Source organism: Balaenoptera acutorostrata, chromosome 1 (genome assembly GCF_949987535.1).
Source record: "Balaenoptera acutorostrata chromosome 1, mBalAcu1.1, whole genome shotgun sequence".
NCBI classification, from domain to species: domain Eukaryota; kingdom Metazoa; phylum Chordata; class Mammalia; order Artiodactyla; family Balaenopteridae; genus Balaenoptera; species Balaenoptera acutorostrata.
In genome coordinates, this window is record NC_080064.1 from 61,062,583 (window position 1) to 61,080,259 (window position 17,677).

Here is a 17,677-nt window from a genome sequence, read left to right on the forward strand (position 1 = left end):
GGCCCTATATCCAACTACAGAGGCAAGGATTGAACCTTTTGGTTCAGATGGCTTCCTGTTCTGTCAGTGACTTACCTGACACAAATGCATAATTAATGACAATGTCTTCTGGGGACAGATGGAGAAGCAACTTGCCCTCATTTTTCTATAAAATTTTCTCAGTATGCATCTGAGATGTATACAGCCCAGGAGATAAGTATGTCTTGAATTATCCTTAAATCAGTGTCTAGTGATAAGACAGTAGGGACACTTAAACAGATTTTTTTCCTCATAAGTAAAGGGGTACGTGAGAGGGGGCCAGGGACTCATCCCAGAAAACTGGGCTCCTGAAGAGGAAGAGATAAAGATTTAGTTAAGTGAAGAAGACATTGTACCTTGTGGCTGAATGTGAACCATGGCGCTTCAGTCGGCACAATTCAGGGTTCAAGTATGGAAATCTAAGGAAATGAAATAAAATGAAAGCTAAGGAAATGGGAGTGTAGGGAAAGGAGTTTTTAAGAGTGAATCATCTGCAGAAAGGGAGCCTGCAAATAAGAATGGCTTCATGCAGACTTTGGCCCAACTCTATCCACAAAATATTTTTCCAAGTAATGTTTATTATATATTTTCTTTTGAATTTTAGAATTCCTTTGGGGCTTGACATTAAGTTATATGCCTAGCAACCCCAAATCTCCTATGTCCTCAATATTTAGAAAAAAGCAGGAACTGTTCATCAGAAATTAAACAGTCCTCATATTTGAATGTGCTTTTAACTTTTTTCTTTTAGAAAAGTTAATGAATTCAGGGGAATGAAAATAGATGTTAGAAATGAAAATATAGGTATCTAAGCTATAGTTAAGAAAAATGTAAATGATTCCTTTTTTTGTTGGGTCTTAAAAAATATGTGATGCTTATGCACACTGAGTTTTAAAGTTAGCAGATTATATTGTATAAAGGTATTTTTGGCCCTTTAGAAATTATTTTCCTACATTAAGAAAAGTTTTCTTATATTAAAAACTTTTTATTGTGACTCAGGTGTTATGTCTCTGTATAGACATACATAGGTGTTTTTCTTTGCACACTTGTTTTGCACATGTAAAGTAATGAGGTGAAATAATGCCCAGGTATGCAGGTCAACTGACCTTTATGATAGCTAGACTAGTGAAAGTATTTGATGAATGGGAAAAAAAAAAATCACATTATATTTCTTTGTATCTTTCTCTCCCTAATCCCCTTCCCTTATTTAGTCAGGAGATCTTATGTAATTTTTTGAATAGTCCACAGGAAAACCAAGATGAAACTCTCAGGCAGATAGAACATAAAGCAGTTCCCATATTTGCTATGGTGGTTTATTTTCAGAATGTACTGCTAAAATAAATGTTATTTTCAATACTTGCAGTCTTTCCACTCAGAGGACTCTTATTGGTCTTTAATGTGGAAAGGCATCTGTTCAGGGCAGAAAGGAATGTTTTATGTTAAGTTTTACTCTAGAAAATTTGGTTTTAGCTTTGATGACACCTAGTGTCAATGGAATGCAATAAACGTTTAATACTGCTTTATGGTGTTTAGGCATTTCCCTTTAACATCCTCAACTACGTTTTCCTCCTCAAAAATGCAAGCCTTAGTATTCACGAGAAAGATAATTCATAGACAGATAAACCAGATATTTTTGTGTCAAGAGCCAATCAAGTTTCTTTCTGTACTCAGTGTACAGAAGGGACTAAAGGAAGCTTAAGGACAATGACACTGTCTTCATGTGAAAGAGGAATTTTTTCCTAGTTGAAAAATCGGAGGTAAAAATCTACTGAATTCTGTTTGTAAATTTCAAAGACCATCAAAAACAACCTTGCAAAAAGTAAGGTTTGCAGGTACTGTAGTTTCATTTTTCCCACTTTATAACCAGCCAAGGGCATGACCCCACCCAGCTGTATATAAGTAAACCATAAATATGAACCATGGTCTCTTTTTATTCAGAGAAGAAATATTAAATTAACAACAGCAATTCTAAACAAAGATGGTGATTAAATTTTAATTGGTTTGTTAAGAATTAAAAAGAAACTAGATACTATGTTTTTAGGATTTTTAAGTATCCATGAAAATTCTCTCATTCCTAAACTATTTGATAACTGATTTCTTTTGACCTCAGTTATTTTGGGGCATAATCCTTTTATTACTGTATAATGAAGCTCTAATTCCACCTATTTATATTAATATTTTTCCATATGCTAAACACATGCACACACACACAAATTTTCCATTTTTCATTTGAGGTCATATAATTCAGTTAGTGAAATATTTCACTCTTCTGTAAGTTTAAAAAAAAATCCTAAGCAGTGATGCAACATTGGGCCACTATTTCAGTAAACTGAAGACAGTCTCTAGACTCATATTCTTTTATGACATCTGACTTCTCTACCATATGTGCAGCTAAACAGTGACATCTTAAGGCCAAGTAACTAGAGCTCCTTTAGCCAGAGAAAGAACTTGAATTGGGATCTGTTTTCAAAGAAATTCCATTATATTATCAAGCAATTTTCAAGTTTACAATTTGCAACTGGTAGATCTTTGTAAGTGCTTCTTTATTTATGACTTCTTTTGCAGTCTTTATGAACATTTTAATGTGCACTAAACACTAGCATTTTACAGACATACTGTATATTAATGCATGCATTTCACTGCATAGTTTATTGACACTACCCTTGTAAAGCTTTTATGGAAGAAACAACAAGCCACAGCGGTATAGCAAAAGAGGCTTAATTTTTATAAATTGGGGCCTTTTCTGTCTCTTTGCTAGCTTAGGTGGCTGTATACAAATTCGGGTGGGAGGGGGCTGGAAACACCTCTTACCATTTAAGGTTTTCTACGTGGGTGAACTCTAGCCAATTCAAAACAAATTGCTTACTTTAATAACAAATTTTACCATTTTATAAAAAGTTAAATCATGACATGTTTAATTGAAATGGCTGTATTGTAATTAATATTTTGAGATAATCGTGATTTTGAGCTCAAATTATATACAAAAATTGTCATTTTTGTATGTGTTAAAAAAGAATTTACTGTATGACAATTAACAGTACTTTTTAGTTGAATTACATATTGATGTAAATAAAAACTGAATGAAGACATATTTACTACTTTATTAACATAGATTGTGAATGTAGTTAATGTTTTTTTTGCAGTATGAGACCATGACAATCTTGAAAGCTGCTTCATTTTATGTGCAAAGAAGTCCTATGAATCTATATTTTAAATTTACGGAATCAGTGAAATTACTTGGTCAGTTAATTTGCAAATGCAAGCTGTGTTCTCCAGTTTTATTTTACGTATTGACACTAATCAGTAAAGGTGTACAATGTGATTAGAATGCATTTTGAAGATGCTTTCTGTACAGATACAAAATACAGGGACTAAAATAATGCTGTGCAGTGTATAGCAGAGCCATTTTTCGGCTTTGGTGTACTCAACTTTTTCAGTATTTAAAAAAGTGTTTTGAATAACATAAAAGTCTCTTTATTGTATAAATAATAAAATGTCACCTTATTGTAAAATGGCTTTTGTTTAATACTGAAGCAGATTTCTTAGGCAGCCACAGAGTTGTTGTATGAAAAGGGCATGTTTCTTTTAAACCAAAAACATAAACATTGTAATCAATATTTGAAAAATGTAACTTTTTAATGAACATGTAGTATTTATCTTTATTAGCAATGATTTTTTTTCATAATACGAGCATGTCTCAATCATCCAAAAGCTATCTATCCATCCATCCACCTGTCTATCTACCTACCTACGTACCTATCCACCCATCTATTTATATAAACTAATATACATTCTACTGATTAGTTACTTAATAGAATCACATAGTATGTTTTATAATGACTGACTAGCCTACTTCTGATATTTTTGGTATAAATACAAATGTTTATATTTGATTTTTATCAAATATAACAAATTGCCTTTTAGAAAATTACCAATGACTACAAGCATATTTAAAAATTTAAGACCCTGGAAATAAAAAAAATGCACAAGGATGGATTAGAACACATCAACAGAGTAATTATATATACAAATACCTGCTTAGTAAGTATTTAAACAAAATACATTTCAAGATGTCTATGTAGTATATGCTATTATTTTTCTGTTGCTGTTATCCATAAAAATTAATAAAATTTCAGTACTTTTTTTTTTAAAGAACAAAAGGTATTTTTTAAATGCTCACGCGCTGAGGGAAAAATATGCAGATCCAGTTTCTTTAAATTTGTTGAATCTAGAAATACTAGATTACTGTTTGGAAACTTAACACTAAGAAATCTTAAAAAAAAAAACAAAAACCCAGTCAAGTTTTAAATTCAGAATTGTGAGAGCAATTATAACAACATTTTTATTACTTTCTCCACCAATAACTATATCTTATGTAGCATTTCTGTGACATTAGAAACCCCGACAGAATGATTTCATGAAACATGTAAAAAAGGCTAGGAAAAAATATTTCAACTACATAAACAAAAAAAAGACAGTAAATATTAACTTGAAACTTATACTGAAACCAACCACGTCATAAAAGTTCTATTATGGATAATGAAAAGCCTTACTTTTTTAAATGCCAAAGAACAGTATTAAATAAAATTCAATTCAATTTTATAGCCAATAAAAAGGTAGAAATTGGATGGTCATATTCAAGTCAATTGGTCATAATATACGCGACACAAACAGAAATGGGAAAAAAGAAACCCATCTCTACAACAATGCTTTGTCATTATAATATTAAAGTATGATAAATAAAAATTCATTTTTGAAGAAACTGTTTGCTGTGTTATAAGGGAATGAAAGTGAGGATAAATCTTATGCAAAACATTCAGAGCAAATGTATGAACACTATACGTGGTTACACCATTATAAATGTACGTGATACCTTAGAAATATGTTAGTTATCAATTTAAGAACTCTAAGAATTAACATGACCAAGATTATGTAACAACTCCAATTTAAGTAGGAATCCGGTCTCTCAAATATTCCAGAATAGCAGCTGTTCCTTTCATTAATATAGCTGCTCGAGGAACACGGAACGGATTTCCATCTAGTAGCAATGTCCTAAACAAAGGAGAGAAATTAAGAATTTAAAACATTTTCCATTAGGGAGGCTTTTCTTCTAATTTCATTTGCTATTTTATAAGTAAAATTTGTGTGTTTTTAAAAATTTGTCCCTTTTCAAATCTAAGCATTAAAACAATTGGAATTGTAACTACAATAATGACTGAAACAACATTAAATGAATACTTATTATGTGAAAGGTATTGTTCTAAGTAACTTACATTCACTGATTCTCTTAATTATCTTAACAACCCTGTGATGTAGGCACCATTAATATTTCTATTTTATAGATAAGGAAACACAAGTTCAGGAAGGTAAGAAAGGCTTGTCCAAGATCACACAGCTATTAAACAGAAGAGCTGTGATACGAACCATCATTTTACCCATCACCTTCTCAATCCTATAATGACCATATACTAAATGGTTGAGTTATATTTATACAAGTGTTAGAATGAGCAAACTGACACTCATACCAAAGACTATAACACAGTCGATATATCCTTTTCCACACTGGGAACATTAACACGTCTGCCTTCATACTCCTTCCCTTGACCAGACACATATATAAAATCTATTTTAAATGTTCTGAAATGAGGTTCAGTTTAAGATCTAAGGTCTGGTTGATTTGTTTCTTTATTTAATTAATGAAATATCTTAAATTGTAAGATAGAGACTTTTATATTAATTTTCAATAACTTAAGTGTTTATGTAAATAAAAGTCAAAGGATTCACAACATATTATACCGTAGATCTAAATTATATCTTCAAATATTCCTATGTGCCTTGGGAATTATTTTAAAGAATGATTTTCTTAATTTATAGAAAAAAGGTTAATTACAGTCAATCTTCATTACTCAAACAGACTTTGCTAATTTGCCTATTCACTAAAATTTACCAGTAACCCCCAAATCAATACACGTGGCATTTTGAAGGTCATTTTGGACATGCACAGAGCAGCAAAAAATTTGAGTCACTTGACAGGTACATTCCCAACTGAGCTCAAACAAGGTGACACTCTGCCTTTTTTGTTTCAGCTCCCATACTATAAACAAATGTTCCTTCCATGGTCTATTTAGTGCAACATTTTTTGTATTATTGTACTTTTTCTTGGTGATTTCACTGTTTAATATGGCCTGCAAGTGTAATGCTGAAGTGTCTTCTAGTTTTTCTAAGCACAAGGATGTCATGTATCTTACACAGAAGATACGTATGTTAGATAAGCTTCATTCAGGCATAAGTCACAGTGCTGTTTGGCCATAGCTCAATATTAATGAATCAACAATATTAAATAAGGCGTCTTAATACAGAAACACACATAACACAAGGTTATATGTTGATTGGCTGATGAAAACGTGACCAGAGGCTTGAAAGAGCCTAACTCTGTTATTTTCCCTAGGGAGTAATGGTTTAGTATTCACTAATTTGGTGTTCATGGAGACTTTATAGAATACAACTATTGCACATAACAAGAATCAACTTACTTGTCTTCTATAATTCAGTATTATGAGGTACCAGAGAAAGATACTAGTGCTGCTCTAGTAAAGTAAAATATGCTAAACCATCATATGTAGTTTTCAATATTTAAATTTTTCTGACACATTCTGTTAACTACTGGGCTTTCTGTTCATGTCTCAAATTCCCTTTATATTCACTTAACAAGCACTTATTAGGTGCTTACTATGGTCTAGGCACTGGGGTAACTCTTTTCCAAAGGAGGACAAAGAAATGGTATAAATGAGTCCAAACAAAGCAGGATGGGAAATCAGAGGAGGGACTAACTCTGCCTGGAATATCGGAAAGGTTTTCAAAGGTGATAATTAGGTTGATTACTGATAAAAGCAGGGTAAAGGCACTTGAGGCTGAGGTAACAGCAAACACAGAGTAAGAAAGACCATACTGGCCTTGAAAAAATGGTAGTAGTCTGTAATCAGATATTGAAAAAACTTATATGCACAGCTAAGGAATTTATATTTCCTTGACATTTTTATGCAGTAGAGTTTCAGATTATACACATACATAGTGATGAGAAAAGTATCACTAGAAACAATCAATTGCTATATTTACACATATACATACTGTATAAACAAAACTAAAAAATATATTTGGTAACATTTGAAAAACAGAATTGGGATTCGGAGTTTTGTTACCTGTTATTTTTAACGGGACATTAAATGTTTTATTTCAACTTGCCTGCAAGAGTACCTCAAAAAACAAAAACAAAAACAAAACAAAAAAAACAACGCTTCAACAAATCGAATGGAAAAACTTAGTAGAATGGTGCATTTACCTTAGGTTCACACAATTACCGAGCTCTGGTGGAATTTGTAGGAGGTCATTATTTTGAAGGTCCAATGTAATCAGATTTTCCATAGTCTTCATTTTCTGAGGGTCCACAGATCCAACCTGATTGTTACTAATCAAAATTGTTTCAAGTGTGGGAATTCGATACAGAACTTCAGGTAGTATTTTGAACCTATTAGAACATGAACAGAACACCTAAATATATTAGAATCAGAAGCAGAATCATTCTTTCAAATAGATGGTCCTAAGTTTGATATCATGAGATAAAGTTTTCTTAATGTAAGTTTTTAATATTTGGTATAAGTTCTGCATTTAAATGTTTCAGAAAATTTTTTTAAACTGGATTAATTCTGGAAACCTTGAAATATATGTTAAGTGGACAGACTTGTAACAGTTTCTATTTAATGTATAAAATCAAACAAAAGTTTGGAGTAAATTCTCCTATGTTTTTCTTTTCTCATTCAGGAGACAAGGAAATCTTCCTGAAATGCTCTCTGTATAATGTCTCCATGTAGGTATTCTTCCTTAGTTCACTTTTACTTCTTATGAAAGAGAATCACTGCCAATATCTTAAGTAAAAGTTAGAGATTTATACTTTGCTTTGACTTAAGCTTCAAAACTGACTAGTTTTGTCATTTCTTCAACAACCATAAATACACTCATTTTGGTTTTTGAAAAAATGACAAAACTACTATAGGCTGCTGGTTTTCTCACCCAAAGCAACCCTGAAGATGCCACAAGAAAGATGGGAAAGCTTATGGCTCTCAGAGCAATTCTCAGTAATTAACACAAAATCCCTGAGGATCTCTTGGGGGACAGAAGCCAGTTTGGTTTTAGTGTGAGGCAAACTGCTGCCTCAACTAGAAAAGACAAGGATGAGCTGAAAGAAAGCTTTATAGTTGCTTTTTCACTTCCCCATACTGTCCTTCCTTTGCTGCCTTGATGTTTAAAAAAAAAGCAATAATGAAGGGTAAACTCAAGGCACCTCTAAAGTTACAGAGGTATCAGAGAATCAATAACAAGGAGTACAGATGGACCAAACCACCCTAAGTAGTACCTCCTCCTTTTCCCGCACAACCCATAAACAAGGTAATTAAAAAAGACATAGCTCACCAGTTAACAGAGAAGTTAGGGTTAGGTTTTGCCAGCTCCCCAAAAGACATTAATTAACAATGCAATTGATAGCTCAATAGAGAACCGACAGTTCAATTCACAAATAAAAATTAGAAGAAACCTGAGAAGTGCATATATTTTTAAATAATGACAACAGTGGTATAACCTACACATGAGAAAATACAAATAATAGAGTAGACGGAACAAAAACTTAAACAGGCAATATTTTAACATCACTGCGCCTTAGATTCCTCATCTGTAAATGAGGAATAATAATAGTACTAAACTTATATACTTGTTATAAGGATTAAATGAATGCATATGAAGACCTTGGTATAGTATCTGTAATATATTAAATGATAGCTACTAATATTTACATTAACTTGTTACCAGAATCAACTTTCACCATAGGAAACAATATGACATAGCTGTTAAAGAGCCCAACTTCTAGAGTCAAACCACCTGGGCTCAAACCCCAGCTCTATAATCTATGTGAACCTTAAGTGAGTTACTTAATTCCTAATCCTCGATTTCTAAATGGACATAATAACAGAACCTACCATGTAGGGCTTTTGTGAGGATTAAATGAGGTAATACATGTAAAGTACTTAGTCCAGTGTCAGCAGATAATAAATATTAATAAATAAGCTCCCAATAAATATTAGCTATTCTTAATTATTAGTAGTATCTTCATACTGTTTACAGAATAAAATCTAAATTTCACTAGGCATAAAAAGCTCTTAAAGGGCTGGCTACTGCTTACACACCCAACTTCATCTGTGACTTCCACTCTTCTACTTCCCCACTTTATGGTCCGAGCCATATTGAACTTCTTGACGTGTCCCATCATTTTCTCACATCCTTGTGCCTTAGTACATGCTATTTGCTCTACATGGGATGCCATATCCCTGTGTGTCTGGAAAATGTCTATTTTCCAAGCCTCAGTTTCAGAGCTACCTCCTCTACCTTCAAGTAATCTCTGGAAACACCTATGTCTATGCACTGTGCTTCCACTACAGCGATTAGAATTATTTATTTGCATATCTGTCTTCCTACTAGCTTACAGGTTTCTTAAAATGGGTAAAAGAGGGCTTCCCTGGTGGCGCAGTGGTTGAGAATCTGCCTGCTAATGCAGGGGACACGGGTTCGAGCCCTGGTCTGGGAAGATCCCACATGCCACGGAGCAGCTGGGCCCGTGAGCCACAATTGCTGAGCCTGCGCGTCTGGAGCCTGTGCCCCGCGACGGGAGGGGCCGCGATAGAGAAAGGCCCGCGCACCGCGATGAAGAGCGGTCCCCGCACCGCGATGAAGAGTGGCCCCCGCTTGCCGCAACTGGAGAAAGCCCTCGCACGAACCGAAGACCCAACACAGCCAAAAGTAAAATAAATAAATAAATAAAATCAAGTAAAACTTAAAAAAAAAAAAAAAAAAAAAAAAAATGGGTAAAAGAAACAAAAAATCTACTAGACATCAGTTGTGAAAATTCTAAAAAAGCAACATCACTTTTAATTCTAAGTAGAACTAACTGAAAATAAACCTGGATATTTAAATAAAGAAAACATATAGGGCCTTTTTGTTTATTTGGCTCTTTTAGTTGTATTCTCTAGTAAGACCTACAAATTTTCCACAGAAAATTGTTATTCAGATTTGTCTGTTCTGTTTCTTACCTATTAAAGGAAAGGTTGATTGTTTGTAGTCTTATCAATGATTCCATTTCTTCAGGCAAAGAATTTAAAAAATTATTCCTATAATAGAGAGAAAAAAGATGATTTACAAAGTTTGAAAATTTGTACAACTTTAGTTTATAATTAAAATGTTGACCAAGGGGCTTCCCTGGTGGCGCAGTGGTTGAGAACCTGCCTGCTAATGCAGGGGACACGGGTTCGAGCCCTGGTCTGGGAAGATCCCACATGCCGCGGAGCAACTAGGCCCGTGAGCCACAACTACTGAGCCTGAGCGTCTGGAGCCTGTGCTCCGCAACAAGAGAGGCCGCGATAGTGAGAGGCCCGTGCACCGCGATGAAGAGTGGCCCCCGCTTGCCACAACTAGAGAAAGCCCTCGCACAGAAATAAAGACCCAACACAGCCAAAAATTAATTAATTAATTAATTAATTAAAATGTTGACCAGACAAAAATTTACGCAGCTCAGTTTGTCAATTCTTGATTTCATTAAGGCTGTGTCCTGAGAATTCTGAATCGGTCAGCTGCTTCAAGTATTTGATTAATGTACCAAATCCTAATAGCAATGTGCAACCAACTGATACTGCAATTAACTCTTTAGTAATAGATTTAACAGGGTAAACACTGTAAACTAATCCCTTATCTCTTTCAAACTGCAATCAACAATACTTTCCACAGCCAGAGCCCTTTCGGTTATGCTTATAAATACTACATTATTTGATATCACAAGTATTATAAGTATTTGGTAAATAGAAATATTTCACATATAGACATTAAATTCTACTCCAAAAACAACTGAAAAATTACATGAAAAAGATGAAACAGGAAAATAAAGAGATTCTATATATTTAGAAACTTGGAGCTTTCTACTACATAAGTATTAAGTAAGTCCATTTCTACTCTAAGTTTAGAATTTCAATTTGCACAATGTGTAATTTTTTAAGATCTTACAATAAAACACAGCAGTAAAGGGAATCTCATTTACTACTGAAAAGATCTGGGAGCAATTTTAGAAGAAAGGTTAACAAGAAGGTAGAAGCACTCTAGAGGCCGTATAAGTACTAATAATAGAAAATATTTGTGAAAAAGTTATATCCAACTAGATGGCTATCTATCACAATTGAATAATTTTCTCTAACCTATATCTTTGCATTCAGAAGTCAAGCCTAATATATGAGTCATACTTTCTCAACTCAACATATGTTCTTTTTTCTTTTCTCTGTACTTTTCTCCAGTTATTGTCTTTATTAATTTGTGCTGAATAACACAATGATGGTTTCTATAGTTTCCTGGAGTCTTATACCTACTGACAGCAAACATAAAAGCGTATTTTAGTCACTTAATTAGAAATTTCCAGGTATAGTTATAGACAGAAGCATGCGTGTGTACACACACACACACAGGAGAATGGGATGAAAAATAAAGTCAGCAGCAATGGGGGCAGAAATTTATTCTCACTGTTCCATTAATACTGAACTAAAATGAGGTTTTAAACTGTTTTGCCAGTGTAACTGCCCCTGGAAAACAGAAGCAATTCCACATTTAGCAGGAGCAGAGTTATTAGTATATTTGCTTTAATCCCATAAAAAAAAATTTTGTCTGTACACGAAGAATAAATCTTCAAACAGATATAAATAGCTTATTGTAATTTAACTATTGTTTGAGCAAAGCAAGAGCAGCTAAAAATAACAACATATGAGCAGTAAGAAGCTCAGGTAACAGAAACATATTTTACAAATTAAGTTTTAAAGCCCAAGAAAATAAATGACTGTCTAACCCTGAAATACCTATTATTACCCTCAAAAAACTGTGACACTTCTGATCCTGTCACTTCAATTTACGACATATTTAAACTAAACTTCCTATTACCTCTGTAGAGCCTTGAATGGTTTCTTTTCTTTTTATTGCCACTCATAGTGTTCTTTTTCTTTATTTCTTGCCTTGCATGGTTAATATAATATTTTGAAACCAAACAGGTTCTTTTTGCGAGAAGTCATGCTAGCTGTCGTGCCAGCATAGGGTTTTGACAGTTTTATGCTAAAAGAGAAACAATGTGAAGCGAACACTTTCCACGTGCTATCTGTAATTTTGCCTAAGCATGAATCTAAAGAATGTATTAATATTTTCTAATATTTTAAGTAATTTTGTCTTGTCACATAACTTGTAAATTACCTTCAAATGACATCTGATTAAAATATTTCCTAAATGCTTAATTACAGATTTCTCCTAAAATGTTATTAATAAACTAAAGACCAATTTCTTTTCTTAGAAAAACATGAGGGGAAGGGCAAAAGTTAGGTAAAACACAAAGATAAGTTATTATTAAAAAAGGGAAGCAAGGCTTCCCCGGTGGTACAGTGGTTAAGAATCTGCCTGCCAGTGCAGGGGACACAGGTTCAAGCCCAGGTCCGGGAAGATCCCACATGCCGCAGAGCAACTAAGCCCGTGGGCCACAACTACTGAGCCTGCACTCCAGAGCCCGCATGCCACAACTACTGAAGCCCACGTGCCTGTGCTCAAGCCAAAGCAATGAGAAGCCCGCACACCACAACGAAGAGTAGCCCCCACTCGCCACAACTAGAGAAAACCCACACACAGCAATGAAGACCCAATGCAGCCAAAAATAAATAAATAAAATAAATAAATAATAAATAATTTTTTAAAAAGGGAAGCAATAGTATCAATAAATACCTCAGATCTAAAAAAGTTAATTTTTGAAGCATACATAATTCCAAGGATATAAAGGAAAGCTTATTAAAACTGAGATTGACATCAGAAACCATTTCCTTCAGTCCCACAATCCTGAAACAAAAATAATTTTTAAATGTTAATACTATTTGAATTCACTGTCAGAACTTCAAAACTACAAGCAGACTATAGAGGAAAAAAATCTTATATTATTTTTGCTAATTAAGATTTTCTGTAACTGTTACTTTTCTCATAAAAATTGCAATCAGTTTGGATGTGTAACTGATCAAACTAGGTTTTTAAAAACAACCATAATATTATCTGTCCAAGAATTTCTATTTGACCTTAAGTGTAGATTGAAGTTTAAGAAACCATTCAGTTTATATTTAAACCAATTATGGACAAAAAAAGTTAAATCTAGGCAATGTTTATACTATATCTGTGACTTGAATCCATAAAATAAATTGTTAGACAAATATTCTGTAACATCGTAGTTATCGTTTTAGACTCCATAATATAAAACCATCTAAGTACCAGAAGTATCTGATACATCAAAATGCTTTTTAAATATGATATGGCAACATTTTAAAAGTATAGTATCTCTTATCCAAATTATCATTTAATCATGATAATCATGATTGCATGAAAACAGTAAGTTAATTCCTAGGTTTCCTAAGTGTTACTACTAAGCAACTTAAGCCAAATACTTAGAGAGGAAGAATTAAATACTTCTAAGTAAACCTGATCATAATTTAAGAACAAGAGATGTTATATATGATTTGCCAAAACACAAAAGTTAAACTGTAAATCGTTTTTGTCTATCATATTAGCAAAGAAAAAAAAAAGAAAGAAAGAATATCAAATGCTGTGCTAAATAAGATTCTGTGAAAGATACCATGAGTCTGGATATGTAACTGATAAAACTTTTTTGGAAAGCTTTTGGACTTATGTATCGAGAGCCATACTCTGATTTAGTAATTCTTCTGAAAATTTGGCTTAGAGATACAATGTTTTGTTTTATTTACTGCCATAATCAAGCTTATGGTATATATATAAATTACATTTTTAAAGTGTTGTTTACAACACGGGAAAGTGTTTATGACAAATAAACCAGTCAAGATATGAATTATATGTATAATTCTAAATGGGTAGCAGCTTGAAATAAAATATGCCAGGAAGTCAATAGAATAAATCAGTGATGAGACCATAAATTACTTGTCTCTTCATTTAGTCCAATATTTTATAAATAAGTATTATTTTTGCAATCAATTTTGACTTGTGAAAAAAAAATGACAAAATAACTGTGGTAACAGAATAGCGTACTGCTTTGCATAAAAATAACCAGACAGTGGGATAAAATGAGAAAGTAAGTTATAACATAATATCTTTTAACTCCTTCCATCTTCATCCCCAATCAGCTTGTTTGATCCAGGATCCCCAAGGCAAACTTGTCCTATCTAAGAGCCAATCTAAATGCTCAACTATTCTATCAAATACCTTCTGAACACTTTAAACAAGAGAGAAAGAGAAGATGAACTAGATCTCCTTTCTCAGTAGAATCTCTTAAAGTTATCATCTTTCAAGATCTACATTCCTCAAACTATTCTCTGTAAATAGAAAGCAAATAATAGTTTGTCTGACTTTTTAAAAATTTTAAGCATCTAAAAAAAATTTGGGGCAGTCAGATGAAATTTCCCCAATACATCATCTTTTTTTTTCTTTTTCTTTTTTTTTTAAGTACTTAAGTATTTATTAAGTGCTAGGCACTGGTTAAATGCTTTAAGTGGATATGTCATTTAATTTAATTCTTATAAATAAGTCTATTATTATCTACTTCACAGCTGAGGAAACTAAGAGAAGCTAGTTAACCTGCCCAAAGCCACAAAGCTCATAGATCTGGGATACAGATACAAGCAACTGACTCTATTGCCCAAATTCTTTATGATTACCCTATCCTGTCTCCCATACTGCTGTTCTAATTGCAAGGCTATTTGTCAACTTTCTTTGGGTATACAGTTAACGGCAAGGTAACAATCATTTTCAGAAGTTCAACACTATACTAAACTAATATTCTCTCAAAACCTAAAGATTTTGCTATAATTAACATCCAGAGAGATGTATTAAACAGTACAAAGTACAATGCAAATGAGTTCTAATGTTTGTAAATGAAGAATCCTTTTCTAGGAGGAAAATGTTAACAGAGTTGTCAATTTTGTTTTTACTATCAGTGGAAAAATTCACTGGCTTGGCAATTCATTAACATAAAGCCCCAAATTCCTATTAATCTACATGAAGTTGGCTTTAGATGGTCTCTTAAAACTTTCCTCTGATATTTCACTATATAGGAAAAAAGTAATATTTTTAATAATTCTAATACCTATTTTCCAAGTTTAAAATGTAAAAGAAAAAGAAAGTTTTAACCTATCTCTCAGAACCAATGTTAAAAGTGTCTCAGGGAATACTTAAGTAAATTTTACCAAATCCCTCAAATATTAACAATGTAAGAAATTTTACATATACTTTTTAATTAAAAAACTATGAAAAATAATTATTCTTGCAACTAAGATGCAAGTACAACTGAGAATGATTCACAACTTAACAGAAATAGCATCACGAACAGTTCTTACCTTTTGGGAATTTCACATAGCTGATTCTTACTGAAGTTAACAGAAGTGATAATGTTACTTTTTACTGCATCAAACACTTCATCAGGAATCAAAGTTGTTTGTTTATCACTAAATGAAAAACGGTTTAAAATGCATCATTCTTAGCAATCTGGAAAGATATGCTTATTGCTTTTCATTTTAAAGGCCTTTAAAGATTTCATAAGGAGATTTTTCAAGGTAGTTGATTATGAAGTTCTGTAAAAAACGCCAAAAATCCTGCCAACCCACAAAATGTTAACTGTTAGGCATTCAGACAACATATTGTGTCATAACACTTTGTGCCAGACCTTCTGTGTAGTCATATACTCAATGGGAATAAAAACAGAGAGATATCTTCAGAGCCTAAGATGTCCAAAAGTCATACAGTAAAGGAACAGTAAATAGATTCCTCTACCTCAGAGTAAAACTAAATGTATAATTTAAAAAACTGTTCTCACCCCTTTTCTTAAAAATCTCTAACAGAGGTTAGCTCTCAACTTTCTTTGGGTATATAGTTAACTATAAGACAACAATCATTTTTAAAAGTTCAACACTGTACTAAACTAGTTTTCTCATAACCTAAACCAATTTCTCTCTCATTTAGCATGTGAAAAGGTACACAGGGTAGTGGCCTTGGATTAAACTATTCCTGGTTCTTCCATTAATAAAATAAGCTTTGTAATGTACCTTCCTTAAACCTCAGTTCTATGAAATTAGAATCTGAAGAATTATTCATTGTTACTTATGTCAGAGTTTTTGCAAATATAAATACATTTCCTTTTCATTAAAATTTTCAGTTATATTTTCAATAAGATATAAATTTAATCTTAAATGAAAGTATAGTAGAACTCTGACACTTGCAGATTTAACAATTTGATGTTATAATTAGCTGTTATGCTTATGTTATTCTTTTACAATTTTTAATGCCTAACCTCATCCACTTAAAAGAATCTTCGGGCTTCCCTGGTGGCGCAGTGGTTGAGAATCTGCCTGCTAATGCAGGGGACACGGGTTCGAGCCCTGGTCTGGGAAGATCCCACATGCCACGGAGCAGCTGGGCCCGTGAGCCACAATTGCTGAGCCTGCGCGTCTGGAGCCTGTGCCCCGCGACGGGAGGGGCCGCGATAGAGAAAGGCCCGCGCACCGCGATGAAGAGCGGTCCCCGCACCGCGATGAAGAGTGGCCCCCGCTTGCCGCAACTGGAGAAAGCCCTCGCACGAACCGAAGACCCAACACAGCCAAAAATAAATAAATAAATAAATAAATAAATAAATAAGAAAATCTTAAAAAAAAAAAAAAAAAAAATCTTCAATGGAATGTCGTATGACTGTATGAGCAAGAAAACAATATTACATATAATGTGTGTTATGGGAGAACTGTATAAGAAAAGCATACAGTATACAGAAAGATAAAAAGATAAAAAAAAAAAGATAAAAAGCCTAGATTTCACTGTTATTATGCCTTCCACTTTTGCTTTCAGGACTCATTTTCTGCTGTGCAGATGGAGCACTTCTATCTTTTCCATCAGAAATGCTCAAGTCATGGGAAACTGATTTATTCAAATTAAACTTTGAAGATTTATGCTATGTTTAAAACTTTAGTTGAAGGCATTTATGCCTTAAGATTGGGAAATAATTTATATTTTAAATAGGATACTCCTGTCCAATTAAAGTCTCCAAGGAAAACAAATTACAATAAATTAAGAATCAAAACAATTTAAGATGTATAGTCTTAAGTGCTATCTTCATTATGCTTTTGTGACATCTGTACCTTTAAAGAATGGGAATGATTATACCGCACCAAAAAAAAAAATTGTATCAATACTACTTTATGGATTTTTTAAATGATTAAAAGCAAGAGCATATGTGAAGTACCTAGTACAATGTCCAGCACAGAATAGAAACTCAATAAATCATATCATGCAGGGTGGAGAGAATGGAAGCCAGAGATAAAAGGAATTTTAAGCTAAGAAATTCCAAGGCAGGAATCAAGTCTGTCTGATCAGTGTATTACAACACCTAGCATAGAATTTGATACATACCTAGTAGACTCCAAAAATATCTACTGAATAAATGGATACATTATGTGTAAGATAAGACATGCTAAATTGCTATGTTATGCTATGAGAAGAAGGACACACTACAAGTATGGAAGGGTACTACCCTGTGTTACAGTGTCAAAGA

The 17,677-nt window shown here is 33.2% G+C and overlaps 1 protein-coding gene across 4 annotated transcripts in view; it reads right to left on the reverse strand.

Annotated features, from left to right (window-relative positions):
- Window positions 1-4,331: 4,331 nt before the first annotated feature.
- LRRC40 (leucine rich repeat containing 40) overlaps window positions 4,332-17,677 on the reverse strand; it is a 52,061-nt gene continuing 38,715 nt past the window's right edge. For 3 of the 4 annotated variants that reach the window (XM_007182910.2, XM_007182911.3, XM_057552515.1), the window contains 5 exons: window positions 15,477-15,584; window positions 12,853-12,963; window positions 10,149-10,226; window positions 7,355-7,540; window positions 4,332-5,067 (listed from right to left, as the gene is read on the reverse strand). In XM_007182910.2, coding sequence (XP_007182972.2) covers window positions 4,962-5,067; window positions 7,355-7,540; window positions 10,149-10,226; window positions 12,853-12,963; window positions 15,477-15,584 — 589 coding nt within the window. In that variant the 3' untranslated portion in view covers window positions 4,332-4,961. The remainder of the gene's footprint in view (window positions 5,068-7,354; window positions 7,541-10,148; window positions 10,227-12,852; window positions 12,964-15,476; window positions 15,585-17,677) is intronic. The other variant, XM_057552505.1, reaches the window with a different exon arrangement.